This window comes from Erpetoichthys calabaricus, chromosome 17, assembly GCF_900747795.2.
Source record: "Erpetoichthys calabaricus chromosome 17, fErpCal1.3, whole genome shotgun sequence".
Lineage (NCBI taxonomy): Eukaryota > Metazoa > Chordata > Cladistia > Polypteriformes > Polypteridae > Erpetoichthys > Erpetoichthys calabaricus.
The window spans coordinates 76,977,470-76,996,532 of NC_041410.2; the positions used below are offsets into that span (position 1 = coordinate 76,977,470).

A 19,063-nucleotide genomic window follows, 5' to 3' on the forward strand; every position below is an offset into this window, starting at 1 on the left:
AAATTAACATTCATATTCACTGTACAGCCTGGTATTTGTTGATGTAGTAGTAGTAATGGTAGTAGAAAACATAGTAGTAGTAGATCTGTTTAAATTTGCACAAGAGGATTGTATTTCGTAATTATAATGAGTGGTCATTACTTTTTACATAAAAACAGAGTGTTTTTTTTTAGATTGTTTACTTTAAATTTTAATAATATTTTATTTATGTCATACAGTTTATGTATGAGACAATCAAATCTCGATAAATAAAGCACATTATATTCATTGCTTGCAAAGTTGTGTTTACAGTATGTGAATATTTCTGGGGAAAGGGGCTCATAGCTTTCATCAGATTCTTAAAGGGGTCTGTGATTCAAAAAGGGTTAAGAATCAATGCACTAAAAAAATGCATTTCCACATAAACTAAACGCTAACACACACACACACATGAGAACACCATTTTACAAGCACCCTCAAAAAGTACATGTATACATGACTAAGCACATGCAAGAACACACACACACACACGCACTTAAGAAAACATGGATGTGCATTCCTAAACAGAACACATGAACCTGAGAACAAATTCATATGCTGAATTTCAATCACACATGAGGTCAAATCCATAAGAAGGTTAGTTGTACACCCACCATATACATGCAGTTTCAATCAGCACTGATTCCTCACACCTCCACCCTCCTGGGTTCGAATGCAGCATCTGTTTGCCATCTGAGCGGAGTTTCCACATTTTGCTCCTGGTTTTTCTCTGGACAGTCCAGCTTTTTCTCCCACATTTCAAACACATGAAGGTTAGACTGATTTTCAGCCATGATTTGCCTCATTTGAGTATGGATGGTGTATGCTTGAGTATACTCTGTAATGGGCTGAGCTCTGCCCACAGCTGGCTCCTGTCTCACACCCGATGCCACATCCTGAATGGATTCAACTGCTTTCAGAATATTTTGTTATGCTGCATAAAGATTCATGCATAGGCACAATCATTGAAGTAAAAATTGCATGCACACATATTTGAATTGCATGCACACATATTTGAATTTACAAAATGTTAGAATGCACATTTTGAAAGAGAAAGAGCCTCACACACATGTGTACACTATAGGGTTGCACCCATCACATACTTTACATATACTAACCCACAAGTACCCGTAATGATGGCAATTTAAATCCAGAAAGCAGAGCACATACAGGTATACACGTCCTCACAGCTATGCAATCATACAAATATGGGCTAACATGCATAGGCAAGCACACAAGTTCACACTCAACTTAAGCACAGCTGTACAAGCTTTGACATTTTTGTTATACTGTACAGAGAGGTCCCTCAAAAACTGCTAACTAGCCTGACTTCATAAGTGGGTGGATTACTCCAGGAGTAACATTTTGATTCTAATTGTTGTTTTTTTTTGTTTTGTTTTCCCTTTTTTTCTCAAGGGAGGATATCACTGACCAACGTATCGGAGCGTAAGGACAAAATGCGTCTAGGAATGACCCTCACCAGCAACCCCAAAGACAATAGCTTTGTGGTAACTACAATGGACACTTCAGAGTAGAATAAGATGGTCACCCCAAAAGCAACTGGGTAAACCAAACCAGTGAGCTTTCATGCTGGCATTACTTGTCACTATTGACCACACTGTCCTTCTTTTAGTGGCCAGTCTACTTCTTTTGAGAATTGTGTGACTCGAGTCTGATGCTGAGTGACCAGTGCTTTATTAAGATGTCTGTGAAAATGTACAGTATTGCTGACCCTGAGTGACCAGTGCTCTTCTTTAAATGTGATTGAGCATTGAGTCTGCTGACTCTGAATGACCTAAATGAGTGGCTTCTGATTCTTACTGACAGGCCTTATTCTTCAGCCTATGAGTAGATCATAAATATTCACCTGAGCCTTTGCCCATGGTCCACTTGTTTGTCATAACTGGGTCAGAAAGTCCAAGTTAATTCTTTGTTTCTGATTTTCGGATGAAGAGATTTCATGGCCAAAGGAGAGCCAACTGCCAGATAGCCTTGGCTTCTTTCATCAACCATGGCCTCAGTAAAGTACATTCTAACAGAGTTTTGGCATATAAGGTTCAGACTCATCCCTGTCTCTCATCTCATTCCAGACCTGTGGCCCACTCTGGTCTCACGAATGTGGCAGCTCCTACTACAGCACGGGCATCTGCTCCAGAGTCAACGCCAGCTTCAAGTTCTCCAGAACTATTGCTCCTGCATTCCAGAGTAGGTGTGATCTCAGCCTCAGGTCTTGTGAATCCAATCAATGAAGTTCATATGGAGGTGTGATACAGCTGACAAGTATGGTTGACAGACCTTCATAAAGAGCTCTCAGAAGAGAACCATTCTAGTGACACAGAACTGAATAGATTCCATAGGGAAACATGTCTAATCATGGCTTCAATTTAGGACCCCCAGCTTCCTTCACATACAAATCCAGCCTTGATGTCTCATCTGCTGAATTTCCATGAAGACTTAATGTACAGTAATCTCAGCTATTCTTTAAAACAAAGTCCAGTCCCTGTATTTTGGAAGACTAAATCTTGTCCTAGTTACTACTTAGGACCAAACATCTTAATAGATACCCAATCAGGCCAGTCGATTCCCATAGTCTCTTAAGCATTCTTTTGAAGATCTTGTTCAATAGTGTCTTCTCATGGGAGAAACATTAAGTACCAACACCTCTTTCGGACCAAGGTCTTACCCAGCTTCACTATTATTACCAGAGTTCTCCAAATTTTCCTTTCAGGAGTATGAATTTTCCATACATTTCTTTAGGACCATGATGGCCTTACCTTCTGTTTTTGACCCTCATTTCCCCAGTCTTCTCTTGCATTGCATTCCTTGTCCCAAGTTGTACTGATAAACCCATTCAGTTTCCATGATCTCTTTTTGGCCATCTCAAATTAGAGTATTAGGAAGTCAGAACCTTCTCCCAGCTCTCTGTTTAGTGCCAACTCCATTCCCTCTCACTTTCAGAATCCATTCTCTCCTTTTATCCAAAGTGCCCCCCCCCGAACAACAATTCAGACAGACCTTGAAGTCCTAAAGTGTGCCACTCTATCTTCACAGGATGTGAAACCTACATGGACATTGTGATTGTTCTGGATGGCTCCAACTCTATTTACCCCTGGTATGAAGTCCAAAATTTTCTCATCAACATCTTGCAGAAGTTCTACATTGGCCCTGGACAGATACAGGCAGGTACCAGTCCAAGAGTAACTGTTTAAGACCAGGGAAGAGGCATCATGGGAAGGGCTAATTCCACAGTATTGGGATGGGATGTAATGGGTCTGTACAAGAATGAGACTTATCATAAAAACATGGCTGGAGAGTTGGCTTGTGTGGAAAACTTACAGGGCTTGGAAAATAGGAGTACCTGCTGTAAAGCAAAAGACCTAAATGCATTAGAGTGTTGGGGCGCCAAGTTCAAAGTTCAATTTAATTGAGGGGATAAAAAACAAAAACAAACATGAAAAACAAGGCAAATGACTGTAGTCCTCAAGTAACTGGCTTCTCAGACTATAACACAAGAAGGAGTTCTGTCCTTTTCAGGATCAGAGTACAAAATGAGTACCATCTACCAGCAGGATATTGGTGTATGAAGGAGCCGAGATTGAAGGGATGGAGGTGCATGTTGAGGAGAGAAATGACATCATAGTTTGCCCAAATATTCTTTGTCTGAACCATGGGAAACAAATGGGTAGTCACTAAAGACAGTGTCACACCATCATAGCTCAAAGCCAGGAAGCAGATCCCTCAGCTTATGCAAAGCCCACTCAGATAACAGAAGAATATGCCAACTCCACAGAACAGTGACCAGGCCATGGAATTGAATCCAATCTCCTACAGCAGTAGGGTTGCAGTACTAATACTGTACAGTGCCACCAATGATGACCTAAATATAAAATTCTTATAATGAAAAATATAATTCAGTAAACACTAAACCACCATTTGCTATTCTGCTGCGTGAGGAAACTGAAGTTGTTATAATTATGGAGTGTGTGTTGGTTCGAGACCTATCAGATAGTCGGAGGGCCCAGGTCACTCCAACAGCATGGGGCTGAGTGTAAGTCATTGGCACAATCCAGAGAGGATCTGCAGGACTGACCCCATGTTGAGGTTGTCTGAAGATTGGTTGTTTTTGGCCACAGGTGGGTGTGGTACAGTACGGAGAAGAAGTTGTCCACGAGTTTAATCTCAATGACTACAAGACAGTGGATGAGGTGGTGCAGGCAGCCAGACACATTGAACAGAGGGGTGGAGCAGAAACCAGGACAGCATTTGGCATTGAGATTGCCAGGTAAGATGACCCCTCTGAGAAAAGCAAAATGAAAGACTAAATGTCTGAGAGACACACATATTAGTAAAAATGGAAATGTACGTCCATTGTGAAAATTCATCCATCTATTTTGGTAACACACTTAGCCCTTTGGGGTCAGTGGGGGGTTGGTGGTCCCCAGGTTCTGTAGCAGGGAGCCACAGTCTATGCCACAAGCATGGGGAATAAGGTAGGAAGCAACCTTATACAGGGCACCAGTCTAGCATGGGACACATTTGCACACATATACACGCTCATTTATCCATCCATCCATCCTTTTCTTCTGAACCAGTATATTCCAATCAAGAGTTTTAAGTGGTCAAAAGTGTATAAGGAAGAAATTAAGACCAGAGTGGGGGGCTAGTCCTTTGCAGATCATATACCCTCACCCCATTATCCCTGTCTAACTTGGATGTCTATAAGGATGTGGAAGGGAAAGCAGAGAAACACCAAGACATTGGGAGAATTCTCAGACTTTACAAAAAACAAGATGAAAGTGACCAGTGTAGTGGCTCCTCCATGACCAGCTTTTGAGACCTTGACAAAAACACTACAGAAGAAAACTGCTGACCAAGGCAACTGAACTTAAGTTTAGTTAATGACACATTACCATCTACTCTAGAGCCACAGTTTTGGTTTTAATAATCAGTCTTGTCTTCCTGATTCACAGATCAGAAGCTTTTAAACGTGGTGGGCGTAGAGGATCCAAGAAGGTAATGATAGTGATCACTGATGGGGAGTCACATGATAGCCCTGACCTCCAGAAGGTCATCGAGGACAGTGAAAAAGATGACATCACCCGCTACGCCATTGCGGTAAGTGATTTGTACCAGCCTTATACAGTTCCTAACACACATACAGGGGTGCCTGAATGCCAGGTCAGACTCCCACCTTACTTTCTGTAAGAATAAACACGCCATAGAAGAGCTGGTTAAAATAGCAGTTATTTCTAGAGAAGACGCACTGCAGTACACCATTCATTTGCTGACCACTAACTGGATCAGCACCCATTTCACATCCTAGCAGTTTGTCCAGACACTGGACCAGTTTAGTCTGAGACATTTAATCACTGGGTCAATGCACTTCAAGAAGCAACAAATACACATCACAGACCACTCAATGGGTCTGCACAATTTGAGAGCCAAGGAGTACATCTGATTGGCCACACACACTGGGTCAGTGCAGTTTAAGAGGTGGCAGAGATTTGTTATTGAGCACACAATCAGGCTATTACAGGCAGCACAGACCAGATAACAGACTAAAACCTTTAGAGATGTTTCAAAGACAAATTTCTGATCATTCATCAGCTCAGCTCAGTTTGGGTGCTTATTGTGACACATTGCTAACCACACATGCCATTTGACATGACACTTACCCCTGGCAGGTCCTCGGCTACTATAACAGAAGAGGCATCAATCCAGAGGCATTTCTAAAGGAGATTAAGTTCATCGCTAGTGATCCGGATGAGAAGCACTTCTTCAATGTGACAGATGAATCAGCGTTGAAGGACATCGTGGACGCCCTGGGAGAGAGAATATTCAGCCTGGAAGGTAACACACCTTCTGATTCTTCTATGACAGATGCCAGTTAGCATTGCATGGCAGGCATTGATAAAGCCATAGGGAGGCATAAGAAACAAAACGTGCTGGTCTGAGTGACCTCATAAATGGGGAGGATGGGTAGAGAGACAGATATCTGGCCTCTCTAGAAATATGGAATAAAGTCACTTTTTTTGTCAAGTGTCTCTTATAATGACTTTCTAGTTAATTATTACAGTTGGACTAGCGACTAGACAGTAAGTGGTTAACTGGGATCAAATTGAATCCAAGATTACTCCTGTCTTAAAGATCTGAATGGTTGATCCAGCAGAAATTATCTCATCCATCTGTTATTCCAAAGATACCCCCTCTTTTCTCCAAAAATATTAGATGAGGTTATAAAAATATACAAAGCATTAGAACAGTCACAGAACAGAACAAAACATTCAATCAAACAAACTTTGTCAATCCCATTCATCTAATTTCTCCACAATGACTCAAATTGAATTCAGAAGGTCTCCAAGTTACTGATACCTACCACACTACTTGCAGTCTATGGCTGATGAAGAAAAAAGTAAAGCTGCCTAATATTTATGCAAATTTCCATCTATACTGCTGTGTTAATGTTGAAGAATTTATTTTACATATATTTCTACTGATCCATCATACTAAACGCCTTCTTCATTTTAAACAGTTCAGCCATGCCAACTCTTAATCCCTGTTTGCTTAATTTAAAAATGTTCAACTGTCTCAAACACAGCTTGTACCTCTCAGTCCTGGAATCAGTCTGGCTGCTCTGCTCTGGACTTTCTCTAGTGCTGCTATGTCTTTTTATGTAAAAAATGAAGCAACAGTGTCAGGATCGTGTAACAGCACAGATCAACATGAAATCGCATGCAAGTAGCACATGCTACTTCATTTTAACTTTGCTTGTATTCTGGACCATGTCCTCATGAAACATTTAATTATAGCATGATGAAGAACTCTTCTGTTTTGTCTGCAACTTTCTCTGCTCATCGTGGTGCCACCAGTTATTTTGACTCAGAAGCCAGGGATGTAAATGGAAGTGTTGAATTGGATTAATTCAGGAGGATTTATGTAGATCTGAGTACAAAGCACTGATTTGAACTGTAGAACCTTCTGTTGGACTGCTAGAAGTACTTCCATGTTGACTCAAATTATTTCTGTACTTCAGTGCCCGATGTGTTTCAATATCTATTGAAGAGCTTAATGTGCTTCAGGGTCTGCTAACGCAGTGGGTTCCAACTTGTAGCCCACAATGTGGTCCAAAGTACATTACCAGGGGGTTATTGATTTGGTATTAAGTTGCTTCACTTTGCTCTGATCCCTCCAACGGTTTTAGCTATCATAAATTATATGCGATAAATGGCCTTGTGGCTAATGGAAGTGTTCCTTGCAAGCCAGATTAGTTTGTGGACATGTTTGTGATGAGTCGCCACACGATTATGTAGGAAAACTCTCTGTTCCAACAGTCAGTTGTCAGCTCTGCTTCTGTCTCAAATGATGTCCAATAGCCACCCTTCGTCACTACCTGCAGTTCACTGGAGACATGTAAACTCAAGAGTGACCAGGTGTGTGCAACTAGTGGTGGATGAATTGTCACAGGGACAGCAGGAAACGAGTTAAAGAGGACTGGATCTGCCAGTTTAGCCTCAGGGATATTTCATTGAAAATCAGCAAATAGTTAACATACATCATGCCCATGTTAGCCTGTGCAGAAGTACGGCCTTGGTGGCAGGGTTGTACACTCAATTCCGTTTTCAGTGGCCATGGAAAACTGGTCAGTGCCTCAATTGATGTTCACTGTTACAGTAAAAGTCTCCAACAGAGGTGCAAAGAAGTTTTGCATTATATTATATTAAATTGTATTTTATTATCCATCCATCCCGCTATATCCTAACTACAGGGTCATGGGGGTCTGCTGGAGCCAATCCCAGCCAACACAGGGTTCAAGGCAGGAAAGAAACCCCAGGCAGGGCGCCAGCCCACCGCAGTGCACACACACACACACACGGGACATTTTTAGGATCACCAATGCACCTAACCTGCATGTCTTTGGACTGTGGGAGGAAACCGGAGCACCCAGAGGAGACCCACGCAGACATGGGGAGAACATGCACACTCCACACAGGGAGGACCCAGGAAGCGAACCTGGGTCTCCTAACTGCAAGGCAGCAGCACTACCACTGCACTACCGCACATATACATTATATTATATTATATTATATTATATTATATTATATTATATTATATTATATTATATTATATTATATTATATTATATTATGGGGCAGCACCACCGCACATATACATTATATTATATTATATTATATTATATTATATTATATTATATTATATTATATTATATTATATTATCGGTGGCACAGTGGGTAGCACTGCTGCCTCGCAGTTGGGAGACCTGGGGACCTGGGTTCGCTTCCCGGGTCCTCCCTGCGTGGAGTTTGCATGTTCTCCCTGTGTCTGCGTGGGATTCCTCCGGGTGCTCCGGTTTCCTCCCACAGTCCAAAGACATGCAGGTTAGGTGGATTGGCGATTCTAAATTGGCCCTAGTGTGTGCTTGGTGTGTGTGCCCTGCGGTGGGTTGGCACCCTGCCCGGGATTGGTTCCTGCCTTGTGCCCTGTGTTGGCTGGGATTGGCTCCAGCAGACCCCTGTGTTCGGATTCAGCGGGTTGGAAAATGGATGGATATTATATTATATTATATTATATTATATTATATTATATTATATTATATTATATTATATTATATTATATTATATTATAAGGGGGAGTCAAACTAAAGTTAGAAAATGGGATTTATTAAAAAATGGAACAGCCCATCTGTTTCAAATGAGTAAGAGAGAGGAGAAGAGGTTAGGAGCGTGAGTAAGCAGGTTAAATTATTTGAACTTCTGAATTAACTGAACTTAAAGTACTTCTTCCTTTTCGCTCAACCTACATGTGTGAAACTGAATTTTCTGCTATGAAAACAAAACACAGAAACCATTTGCAAGAAGAACCAACTTCTGTAAAGCCTAATATTGAAAACCTAGTGAGAAAAATGCAAGCACAAGATTCCCATATAATAATTTGTGATTCTAAACATTGGATTGTATCGATGTGTAGTTTTTAACCAATATGTATGTAATTAATATGAATGTAACCAATAAGTTTCACATTTATTTTTCATTACTATTACCTTACAATTTTCTTGCCATCTGGCAGCTAATTAACAACTTGCGTTACTGAATATAGGCATATTCCATTCAATAAAAACTATTACCAGCATTGCAGTATAATATATAAACTGGTGGTTCACAACTTACACATAGGTGGAACAGTGGTCCTTAGATATAAAATGGTCAGAAGCCCCCGTTCTAAAGTGCACTGTCCTGCTCTTGAGTTTCTTTATCTGCTGAAGTACCTACTTTGCTTCTGTCTATGCTGTGAATAAACGTTATTTTGCAGGAACTAACAAGAATGAGACCTCCTTTGGCTTAGAGATGTCACAGGCTGGGTTTTCATCACACGTTGTGGAGGTAAGTATGCATGTCTACACTAGATGTGCGTCTGTGTTTACCAGTGTGATCTGGTGCTGCATTCATGTTATGTTAGCATTTTGAGGGGTTGATTTGACAGCTTGGAGTAAAGATTTGAGCTTGCAAAGACCACACAGAACAGCAAAATGAATGTTGCTTGTGAATTATTGCTTTCGCTTACAGTAATTAGTTTTTTCTCATTATATCCGGTTTAAAATGTATCTGCAGACACGTTCTATTTGCACATACTACTGTAATCTGTGGTTTACCATGATAGTTTCAATCATGTAGTTACTTAAGAGCTACACTGTGCTGCTCCCCTTCAACTTAACAATTCGACAGTAGTTTATGTTGGAATTCAAATGATACTGTACAGGGATTTAAGATTTAACAGCCAGGCTGGGCTTGTTTTTCATTTACATCAGACCATAAGTCAGCAAGTAGTCTTAATTGGGGGTCTTCAGATGTTTCTCCAAGCTTGCGATTTTTATTTTTTCAATTTTAAATCGGAAACTCTATTTTACCAAGTCGTGAAGGCAGCATCAGTACCGAGGTTGAAAAATGAGGCGTTTACCTATCTAGACAGGGCACAGGGCGCCGCGGACCGTCCATCTGCCGGAACTCCTGACTGACAGGAGCGTCTCGGCTCCAGTGACGTAGACTAGCCACTACGTCACTTTAACGGGCAGTGGGCGTGGCACGGAGCGTCAACTGTCAAGGAGCCGCAGGGCAGGCAGTGTCCAGTGGTGCAGGTTCTGAAGTGGTAGGGAGAAGCTGGCGTTCTCGGAGGTAGTCTCCGTCAAGCTGCCTGTGTGCCTGCGTCCCCTGGGCACCTCTCCGAGAGAAAGCGGCCTCTGCTGCGGTTAGTCGGCACGACAAGAATCTCTTTAGTTTAACTTTTTGGAGCCAAGAAAGTGAAAAAGCAAAGCTGCGCATCGGAAAATCGCAGCTCGACTGCGGTGGGGAAATGCTAATCCGTTTTTTTTTCTTTTCTGAATAACAGTCAGCAATTAACGGAGCGCAGCTTTGCCTTCGTGACGCTTTTATGGGGCTCCGTTGACGTCTCGCGTGCATCCCACTTTAAGGCGATTGTCTGCAAGTAATTAACAGGAACGTATCAAGTCTGGTATTAAAAATACAGTGTTATGTAAATGGAAAGGGTGCATTAGGCAAGGCAGGCACGGACGTATGAGCTGTGACACATGTCCCGGTGCCAGTCACAAACCGCCGGTTCAAAGAGTCAGAACGAAATTTACAAAACGAGTGAATCAACGACGAGAGTCCGATGAGGCTTAATCACTCGGCGCCCTAAATCATTAAATCAGTCATCTTGGGGGTCTCAGGTTAGCCTAACTTGCCGTTCATTGCAATGACTGGCGCTTTTCCATACTTGTCGACTGCTGTCAGGATCAGCTCCAGCAACCTGCAGCCCTGGCCTGGAATAAATGAGATTGATAAAGGATGGAAGGACGGATGTCATTGTTCTTGGTGGATTAATCCTGCGATTTTTATCTTATAATCATACATATGGTACCAGTAAAAGCACTTGGTACACCCAGAAATTTTTATGTTTTTGATAGAAATTGATACCTTTTTTGTCACGATGCCATTAAATGGGTTTAAAAATAAAACCCAAACATTACTAGAGTTTCTAATGGCTGTTACTGCTTAAAATGACAAATTTTTAATTTTTTATTCACATATAACTGCAAAGCTCAATTTTTCAACAGCCATTCCTTCAATGTCCTAATCATTATGACCTAATGGACAACTCTCTTTACTTAACATTAAGTAGTCAGGTTTGTATGCTTATTTGTTGTTAGAGAAACCTTTATAGTTGCACCCGCACCACTGAAACCTGCTATTCTGTTTACTTGGATTGCAAGGTACTGGCATTCCTAAAGTTCAATTCTGGGTTCAAAAATTGCCAAAATGAAACAGCTTTCTGGAGGAACATCTGGTTTTTTTTTTTTTTTGCAGAATGGAGGTTATTCCATGTGACACATTGCCAAGCAACTGAAGATTTCATACAACAGTGTTTGTTCCTGTCTTGAGAGATTAGGACATAATAAATCTAACCAGTATAGAAAATGAAGGGGATAACTGTATAAGAGAACAAAGACAACAGAGTCTGTATTTTGAGAAAAAGATGCCTAACAGGTCCTCAGTTGGCTTTTTCCTTACATACACGCTATGTTCCAGTGTTGTCCGCTACTGAGAAAAAACGATTCTGGGATGTTAGTCTAAAGCAGCAGAGTTTCAAAGGAAAAGCCATATCTGAAATTTGCTGAAAAGGCTGAAATGGTCAAAGGAACAAAGACACTGGAACAGAAGATAATTGGAAAAGAGTGTTATGGTCAACATTATGGAGTTGCCTTTTTTCTGTTACCCTCTTCTCTCAATACAGTAACAGGCACCTTTGTTTGAAATCTTCCATTTTTGGCCATCTGTTGCATGGAAAAGTCTCCATTCTCCTGAAAAAAACAACAGACGGACATGTTTCTAGAGGAGGCTATTTCATTTTGGCCATTTTTGAACCCAAAACTAAACTTTAGGAATACCAGTACTTCACAACCCAGGTGAACAGAATGACAGGTTACAGTGGTGCTAATGTAACTATAAAGGTTTCTCTAATAAACAACATTTAAAATGACTAATTAAGGATAAGCCATGGGAGATGACACTGAAGTTATGGCTTGCTGTCATATGTGAATAATAAATTAAAACTAGTCATTTCAAGCGGTAATAGCACTAGAAATGTCTTGGCTGTATTTTTAATTCAATTTAATGACCTCATGGTATTAAGGTATCAATTTCTATCAAAAACATGAAAATGTATATGTGTGCCCAAACATTTTGACTGGTAGTGTATGTTAATTACATTATGTTGCAATGATAAATGGGCAAGCTTGCTGAAATGTTCAAAATAAACCATACAGCCCCAAAGTTTTAACTTGACTATTAGTGCCAGCCACTAAATGCATGATAAATACCATGAATATTTGAAATAAAGCTTAGCACAGTGGTTATTACTACTCTCTTACAGTTCCAAGAGAGTGAATTGAAGTCCTAGGCCACGTGAAGTGTTCATTTTCTTGAAGTACTCGCACGTTTCCTCCTACATGCCAAAGATTTGTGCTGCTCTAATTGCCAGCTCTGGATTGTCTCTGTGTGAGTGTGCTCTGTGATAAACCGGCATCCCGTCCAGGATTGGTTCTTGCCTTGTTTGCTGGTCTGCTATACTCGTATGTACAGTATGTTAGTGTATTGGAATCAGTGGGTTCTTAACATGAATGAGGCAGACTTTCATTTTTTAGGGGCTGAACTCTAGTTTATACTTTGTTAGTGTTGTGCCTCAGCCTTTGGGGTAGCTGGGAAGTCAGTGCTAGCCAGGAGACATTTTAGCATATACTAATAAAGAGTAAAGAGTATGAGAAGAGCCAGTTCCTAAGTTCACTAAAAGGAGCCATTTAAGAACTAGTTCAACATCCTTCTCCTCCTCTCACAAGAAGACATTTGGCTCATTTAAACCAGGGTGATCTTAGATTAAATTCATTTTCCCATGAATCCATATGATCCATAGACAAGTCCTTCCAATGGTTTGTGTCCTTCAGTGGAGGTGCTGGCTTTGTGGTTCTGAGCTGAAACGCAGTGGTCACCTAGTTCAAACCTTATCACTGACCTATAGTGCACACTTGACCAACGTCTCATCATCTTGAATGATAACAACTCCATAAAGTCTTTTAAAATGATCAGCTACCAATATCAACCCAGTGATACCTCTTCAGAAGTTTCTGTGTCCTTCAAATTCCAGGGCGCACACTCATTGAATGTCCCTGAGCTAACTAACCTTCCAAGGACATTTTGCAATGCCTGTGTTTCCACTAAATTTAAACATTTCTCCTGCAGTGAGTGTGTGCTCTGTGAGTTTGGTGTTTGTTGTTTCATTTCTTCTTTCGGTTATCCAAGGATGGGATTCTGCTCGGAGCTGTCGGAGCATACGACTGGAATGGGGCCATCCTGAAAGAAACCGGTCACGGAAAGGTTGTCCCTCCTAAAGTTTCCTACCGGCATGAATTTCCTGAAGAGTTGAAGAATCATGGAGCTTATCTAGGTGAGTGCAAGCTCTACTTAAAATGCTCAGACAGGAAAAACAGACTATGTAAGCAAAGCTTATAATAGAAATATAATATATCCTGTAAATAGTGTCTATTTGAAATTGATTTACAGATCTGTGGAATTTCTGTCAAAAGGGTAAGATGGTTAGAAATACCTGGGGATTTCCTTTTAACGCATGACATCTCTTGAAAAGATAAATCAAAACTTGAGAGGTTGAGGGAAAATCTGGTTTTAATCTTTTTTTTTAGCTGAAGAATTTTTTTGCGGATAAAAGTTAAGGTGCTTTGTGGGAATTGGGGACAATGAGGAATGGTGAGTCAGAGCAGGAAGCGAGGGGTTGGATACTGACTGAAGATTTGGAAATATACAGTAGATGCTTTTTTTATTACGTTTAAGTCAGTGAGAACCCCCCACCACCCATACCCACCCCCACCACTGCTCCCATCCAGCCAGGCCTTACTGTCACATTTCTTTCTTTCACAGGTTACACAGTGACGTCTGTCGTCTCAGCGAGAGGGAGCAGGCTGTTTGTGGCAGGAGCCCCACGCTTCAACCATACTGGCAAAGTGATCATCTTCACATTGAGGAACAATGGAAGCCTGACCATTCTTCACTCTCTCAAAGGTTTCCAGGTGTGTTTAAGGGGAAGGGGTGGCTAAATTCAGGAGTTGTCGATCGTGCCACAAAGTTTCTCGGTACCCATTCTGCTTATCTGCATCTTCTGCCACACTACAAGATGTCTCCTTATCATGGCCTTCTTTTCTTTGCTGATAAACTTCAACTTGCTTTGACTCCCCCTTGCCAGAGTTGTCCTTCAGGTATGATCCTTCTTTACTGGTGCACCCCCAACTACCCCCACCTATATTTTGCTGCACTGTATCCAGGCCCAATCTTAGGTATTATGGGGCCCTAGGCGAAAGGGAGGTCCAGGGGCGAAGCCCCCCTGGAAGCTCTTTGAAATGTGTGAAAATTAGGCCAAGGAGTTGATCCGGGGCCCCCCGGACGCTGGGGCCCTAGGCGGTCGCCTACTTCGCCTATGCCTAAGGCCGGGCCTGATTGGGACAAATAATGCTGTAGTATATTTAAGTATATATGACAATTGCTCACTCGGACAATTTGTTTTGGGGGCCCCCAAGAAGGCGGGGGCCCTAAGCTATAGCTTGTGTAGCTTATACGTAAATCCTGCACTGACTGTATCCTATTTGGGATTTTGCTGCATTTGTGGCCTCAGGTAACTGTGCCACTGCCCTCTCATGTCCCTAGCCACTGCTGAACATGACGCTAACTCAGTGATGAACAAATCCAAATCGTATTATATATTATTATCTACTGCTGAATTCTGCTCTGTACTTGTAATATTTCTATTGCACTATTACATTTTATTGAGGATTACTTGTGTTCTGTTCTGTGTATTGTATTGTATTTACCCCCTTTTGACACCCACTGCACACCCAACCTACCTGGAAAGGGGTCTCTCTTTGAACTGCCTTTCCCAAGGTTTCTTCCATTTTTTTCCCTAAAAGGTTTTTTGGAGTTTTTCCTTGTCTTCTTAGAGAGTCAAGGCTGGGGGGCTGTCAAAAGGCAGGACCTGTTAAAGTGCCCATTGCGGCCCTTCTTGTGTGATTTTGGGCTATACAAAAATAACTTGTATTGTATTGTATTGATGTATCCCTGTTTGTGGCATTCGTGTGTTTTCAGATTTTTTGCTTTAAATTTCTTATTGCCACTGGTGCAAGCTTGTTACTTTCTGAGCCTCACCCTCCAAACCTCAGCAGGTATTTTGCTCGGGCATAACTTTTGGCAGTTGGTGAACGGATAAAGACAGTGCAGAAGTGTCCCTTACCGTAACTGCCCATATGTTCCGGCAAAAATCCTGCTCACACATGTCTCGCACATGACAGTCTAGACAGCCTTGTGTGTTACTCATTAAATTGTCTTGAGCAAAAAGGGTAAATCAGGACTGATCTGCTCAACACAAAACACAAAGTGGCCTGAGGGAAGGGGTTGGGGTGGGGGGGGGTCACTTGCATATTGAGCCAAGTCCTTTGAAACAGGGTCATGCCTCGGCCTCTCAGAATAGCTGACGTTGGGCCCAGCTGCTGGTTAATGTCTTGTTTACTCTGTGTGTTTAGATTGGTTCATATTATGGCAGTGAGATTGGAGCAGTTGATGTGGATAATGACGGATTGACTGACGTGTTGCTCGTGGGTGCTCCCATGTACCTAAGTCAAGGCTGGGAGAGGGGGAAAGTGTACATCTACAGAGTGACCGAGCTTGTGAGTATGATCAACATGACAGGTCGACAGCTGTGGAGCAACTGCTGACATGTCACCCTCATCTAGGTCAGGCTGGCTCAGTTTAATCGCTTGTTGCGTTTCCCATCTCCCAACAGGCTCAGTTTGAAATAGATGGTGCTCTGGAAATGGAAAACTCTCAGAACACAAGGTTTGGATCATCCATATCTCCCATCCCTGACCTCAATGCTGATAGCTACAATGATGTAGTGATTGGGGCACCGCTGGAAGATGAGCACCGGGGAGCTATTTATCTATTCCATGGGCACAAGAAGGGGATCCTTACTCCCTATAAGCAGGTAATCCCCTTTTCATTACTGTCAAACATGAAGAAAGAGTCACAGTGAAATCACCCATTAATGTTTATTGTTTATAGTGCTTTTCACTGCCAGCACTACCACAGTGCATTATACAAATTAAACAAGAATAGTGGCCAGAAGGTGACTTTGTTTATTTACTTTGTGTACATTATGGCTAAAATCACATGGTGTTTAGCCTCAATGCTTCAGGGAGCTGCATGGCCACTTTCTGTGAAGGGTTTACATTTCTCACTGTGTCCTTATGGGCTTCCCTCTAACATCCTGGAGATGTGCATTTTAGATTAAAAGATCGGGTTTGTGTGCACATGTGATTGAGCCCCACAAAGTACTGTCCATTACACTTTGGTTCCTGCCCTGCTGCTTGTGGCAATGGTGTTAATAAATGGACAATTCTCACGTTCAGTAGTATCTGCAACATTTTAGCCCAGTGCTCTGTGATAGATGCCATATGAAGTTTTTTTTGTTGATAACAATTATAACAGACATTCATTTATAGGAGTGAGGAAACAGTAGCAACTACAGTAGTGGCAACTACAGGGGGATAACACTGCTCTCAGTGCCAGGTAAGGTCCTTGATGGGGTCGTCCTCAATAGGATCCGTGATCACTTGCCAGCGACTGGAGCAGTCTAGTTTTAAGCTTAAGAAAGTCTACCATCAACCACATCCTGACACTGAGGGTTCTCATGGAGCACAAATGCGAATATCGGCAGAGTTTCTTTGCAGCCTTTGTCGATTTTTGTAAAGCGTTCGACTCAGTTTATTGAGCTGCTCTGTGGGACATCGTGAGGGTTTGCGGGATCCCCTCAAGGTTGCTGGATATCATGGCCAGCCTGTACACTGGTACTGTGAGTGCTGTGCAGAGTGGAGGCAGAACCTCTGCGTTATTCCCAGTTGATTCTGGGGTTCGTCAGGGGTGTGTTTTTGCTCCTACTCTGTTCAATGCTTACATGGACTGGATGTTGGACAGGGTCGTGGGATCCAGCGGCTCTGGGGCATCTGTTTGTGAAAAGAGATTCAGTGATCTTGACTTTGCCAACGATGCTGTGATCTTCGCTGTCAATGGAGGCACTGATTTTGGCTCTCAAGAGACTGAGCAAAGAGTCTGAGTGTCTGGGCTTGTGAATGTCCTGAATAAAAACCAAGATCCAGGGTGTAGCCATCAGCAGTGTGTCTGTCTGCTGAGAGAGTGTGAACCTTGTCGAGAGCTTTACTTACCTCGGCAGTGACACTAATGTCTCTGGTGACTCTTCCTATGAAGTCAGTAGATGGACTGGGAGAGCATGGGGGTCATGAGGTCACTGGAAAGGGGTGTGTGGCACTCCCTATCTATGCAAAAGGACGAAGGGCCAAGTCTTGGTGCTTCCTGTCTTGCTATAGGGTTGTGAGACATTGACACTATCCAATGACCTGAGAGGAAGACTGGACTCCTTCGGTACTGTGTCTCTTCGGAGGATCCTTGGGTACAGCTGGTTTGACTTTGTGTCGAATTAGCGGTTGCTCATGGATTCCCAAATGAGGCACATTACCCGCATTGTGAGGGAGCGTCAGTTATGGCACTACGGCCATGTGGCGCGATTCCCCAAGGGTGATTCCCCTCACTTGAGTGGTTGGACCAGGCCAAGGGGATGCCCACTTAACACCTGGCTGTGGAAAATAGAGGGTAATTTCCGGAGGGTTTGATTGGACTGCGTGTCTGCCTGGGGGATGCAAACCAGGATCCCGAGCTGTTTAGTCGTGTGTTGGGTGTGGCAACGTGCTGTACCAGTGCATGCTCCTCAACCTGACCTGACCTGACCTGGAATCAGTAGGCACCTCAATATTCAAGGAGTCGCAATGCAACTATAAAGCAACACTCAGTGCATCTGGATACATCTCACTTTACATGGTTAAAAACAAACATTTAAAACAAAGTCGTTATTCTTCATCATGAAAAATAATACTTTAAGTTTAACTCCATTATATTTTTATTGACAAAATACAACACCAAATAGAAGTACCAACTGGCACTTTGCATTGTGTGTCCAGCACTGTATAGAGACAAGAAAAAAATTAATTTGTAGTTGCGTTGTACCATTTTTTTGTTTAAATTAACTTGTATTTCAGCTTGTCCTAAATTGCATCACATAATGGTGTCCTAATACTGTACTACTGTGTTTTACTGAACCTTTCTTGTGGATTTTGAGCACTTTGGGAGACATAGTTAATTTAAAAAAAAATTGCAGAGTGAAACACTTGCGGATAAGGGCCTGCTTTGAAACATTTTGGCTCTGTTTTTATACCTGGCACTGTCACACATTTTCTATGTGGATTTTATCCGACTACAATTTAGTCCAAATGCATGTACACATTAAAATGTGCTTCGAGTGTCCACACTGTGGCAGGTTATTAGAGGTTGCATTGGGAGGACACCCTGACCTGCATGCAGCACTCCGGCACTGTAAAATGAGGAGTTTCATCATCGGTCACATTGATTCTCTCAGCTCAGGGCACTTATGTTTGTTTCTCACCATCTAAGTATGGAAACTCAGTCCTGAGTGAATTTCCAGTGGTCAACTGTTGCCTAATGAAAGAGGAGCTGTGAGCCCGAGTCAGGTGCTGGGCTTGCTCTGGTTGACTTGTATTTATGTGAGCTGTGTTGTGTGAAGTGTGTTACATCTGGATGTACTGTACATGTGTATTTAGTTATACATTTTAATGTTTATAATGCCTGCTCTATGTGCTTTGTTGTATTTTAAAGTCTTTTTAAATTTTGTGGACAGGTAAATAATTGTGAGTAGAGTCCAAAAAGTATTGGGGTGCAATGGAGTCGCCACTTTTAATTCACCAACATACAAATCAAAAACCAGTGCCCAAGGGCACAAAACAGAAACAAAATAAGCAGCCTTCTTGGCGATGAGATAAAGGTTTTGGCTCT

At 42.1% G+C, this 19,063-nt stretch overlaps 1 protein-coding gene across 1 annotated transcript in view; it reads left to right on the top strand.

Annotated features, from left to right (window-relative positions):
• itga11a (integrin, alpha 11a) overlaps positions 1-19,063 on the top strand; it is a 75,579-nt gene that overhangs the window by 39,371 nt on the left and 17,145 nt on the right. Inside the window, exons 4-14 of the mRNA XM_028823182.2 lie at positions 1,435-1,526; positions 2,109-2,223; positions 3,070-3,197; positions 4,152-4,300; positions 4,989-5,133; positions 5,703-5,868; positions 9,345-9,415; positions 13,385-13,529; positions 14,018-14,166; positions 15,667-15,810; positions 15,927-16,127. Coding sequence (XP_028679015.2) covers positions 1,435-1,526; positions 2,109-2,223; positions 3,070-3,197; positions 4,152-4,300; positions 4,989-5,133; positions 5,703-5,868; positions 9,345-9,415; positions 13,385-13,529; positions 14,018-14,166; positions 15,667-15,810; positions 15,927-16,127 — 1,505 coding nt within the window. The remainder of the gene's footprint in view (positions 1-1,434; positions 1,527-2,108; positions 2,224-3,069; positions 3,198-4,151; positions 4,301-4,988; positions 5,134-5,702; positions 5,869-9,344; positions 9,416-13,384; positions 13,530-14,017; positions 14,167-15,666; positions 15,811-15,926; positions 16,128-19,063) is intronic.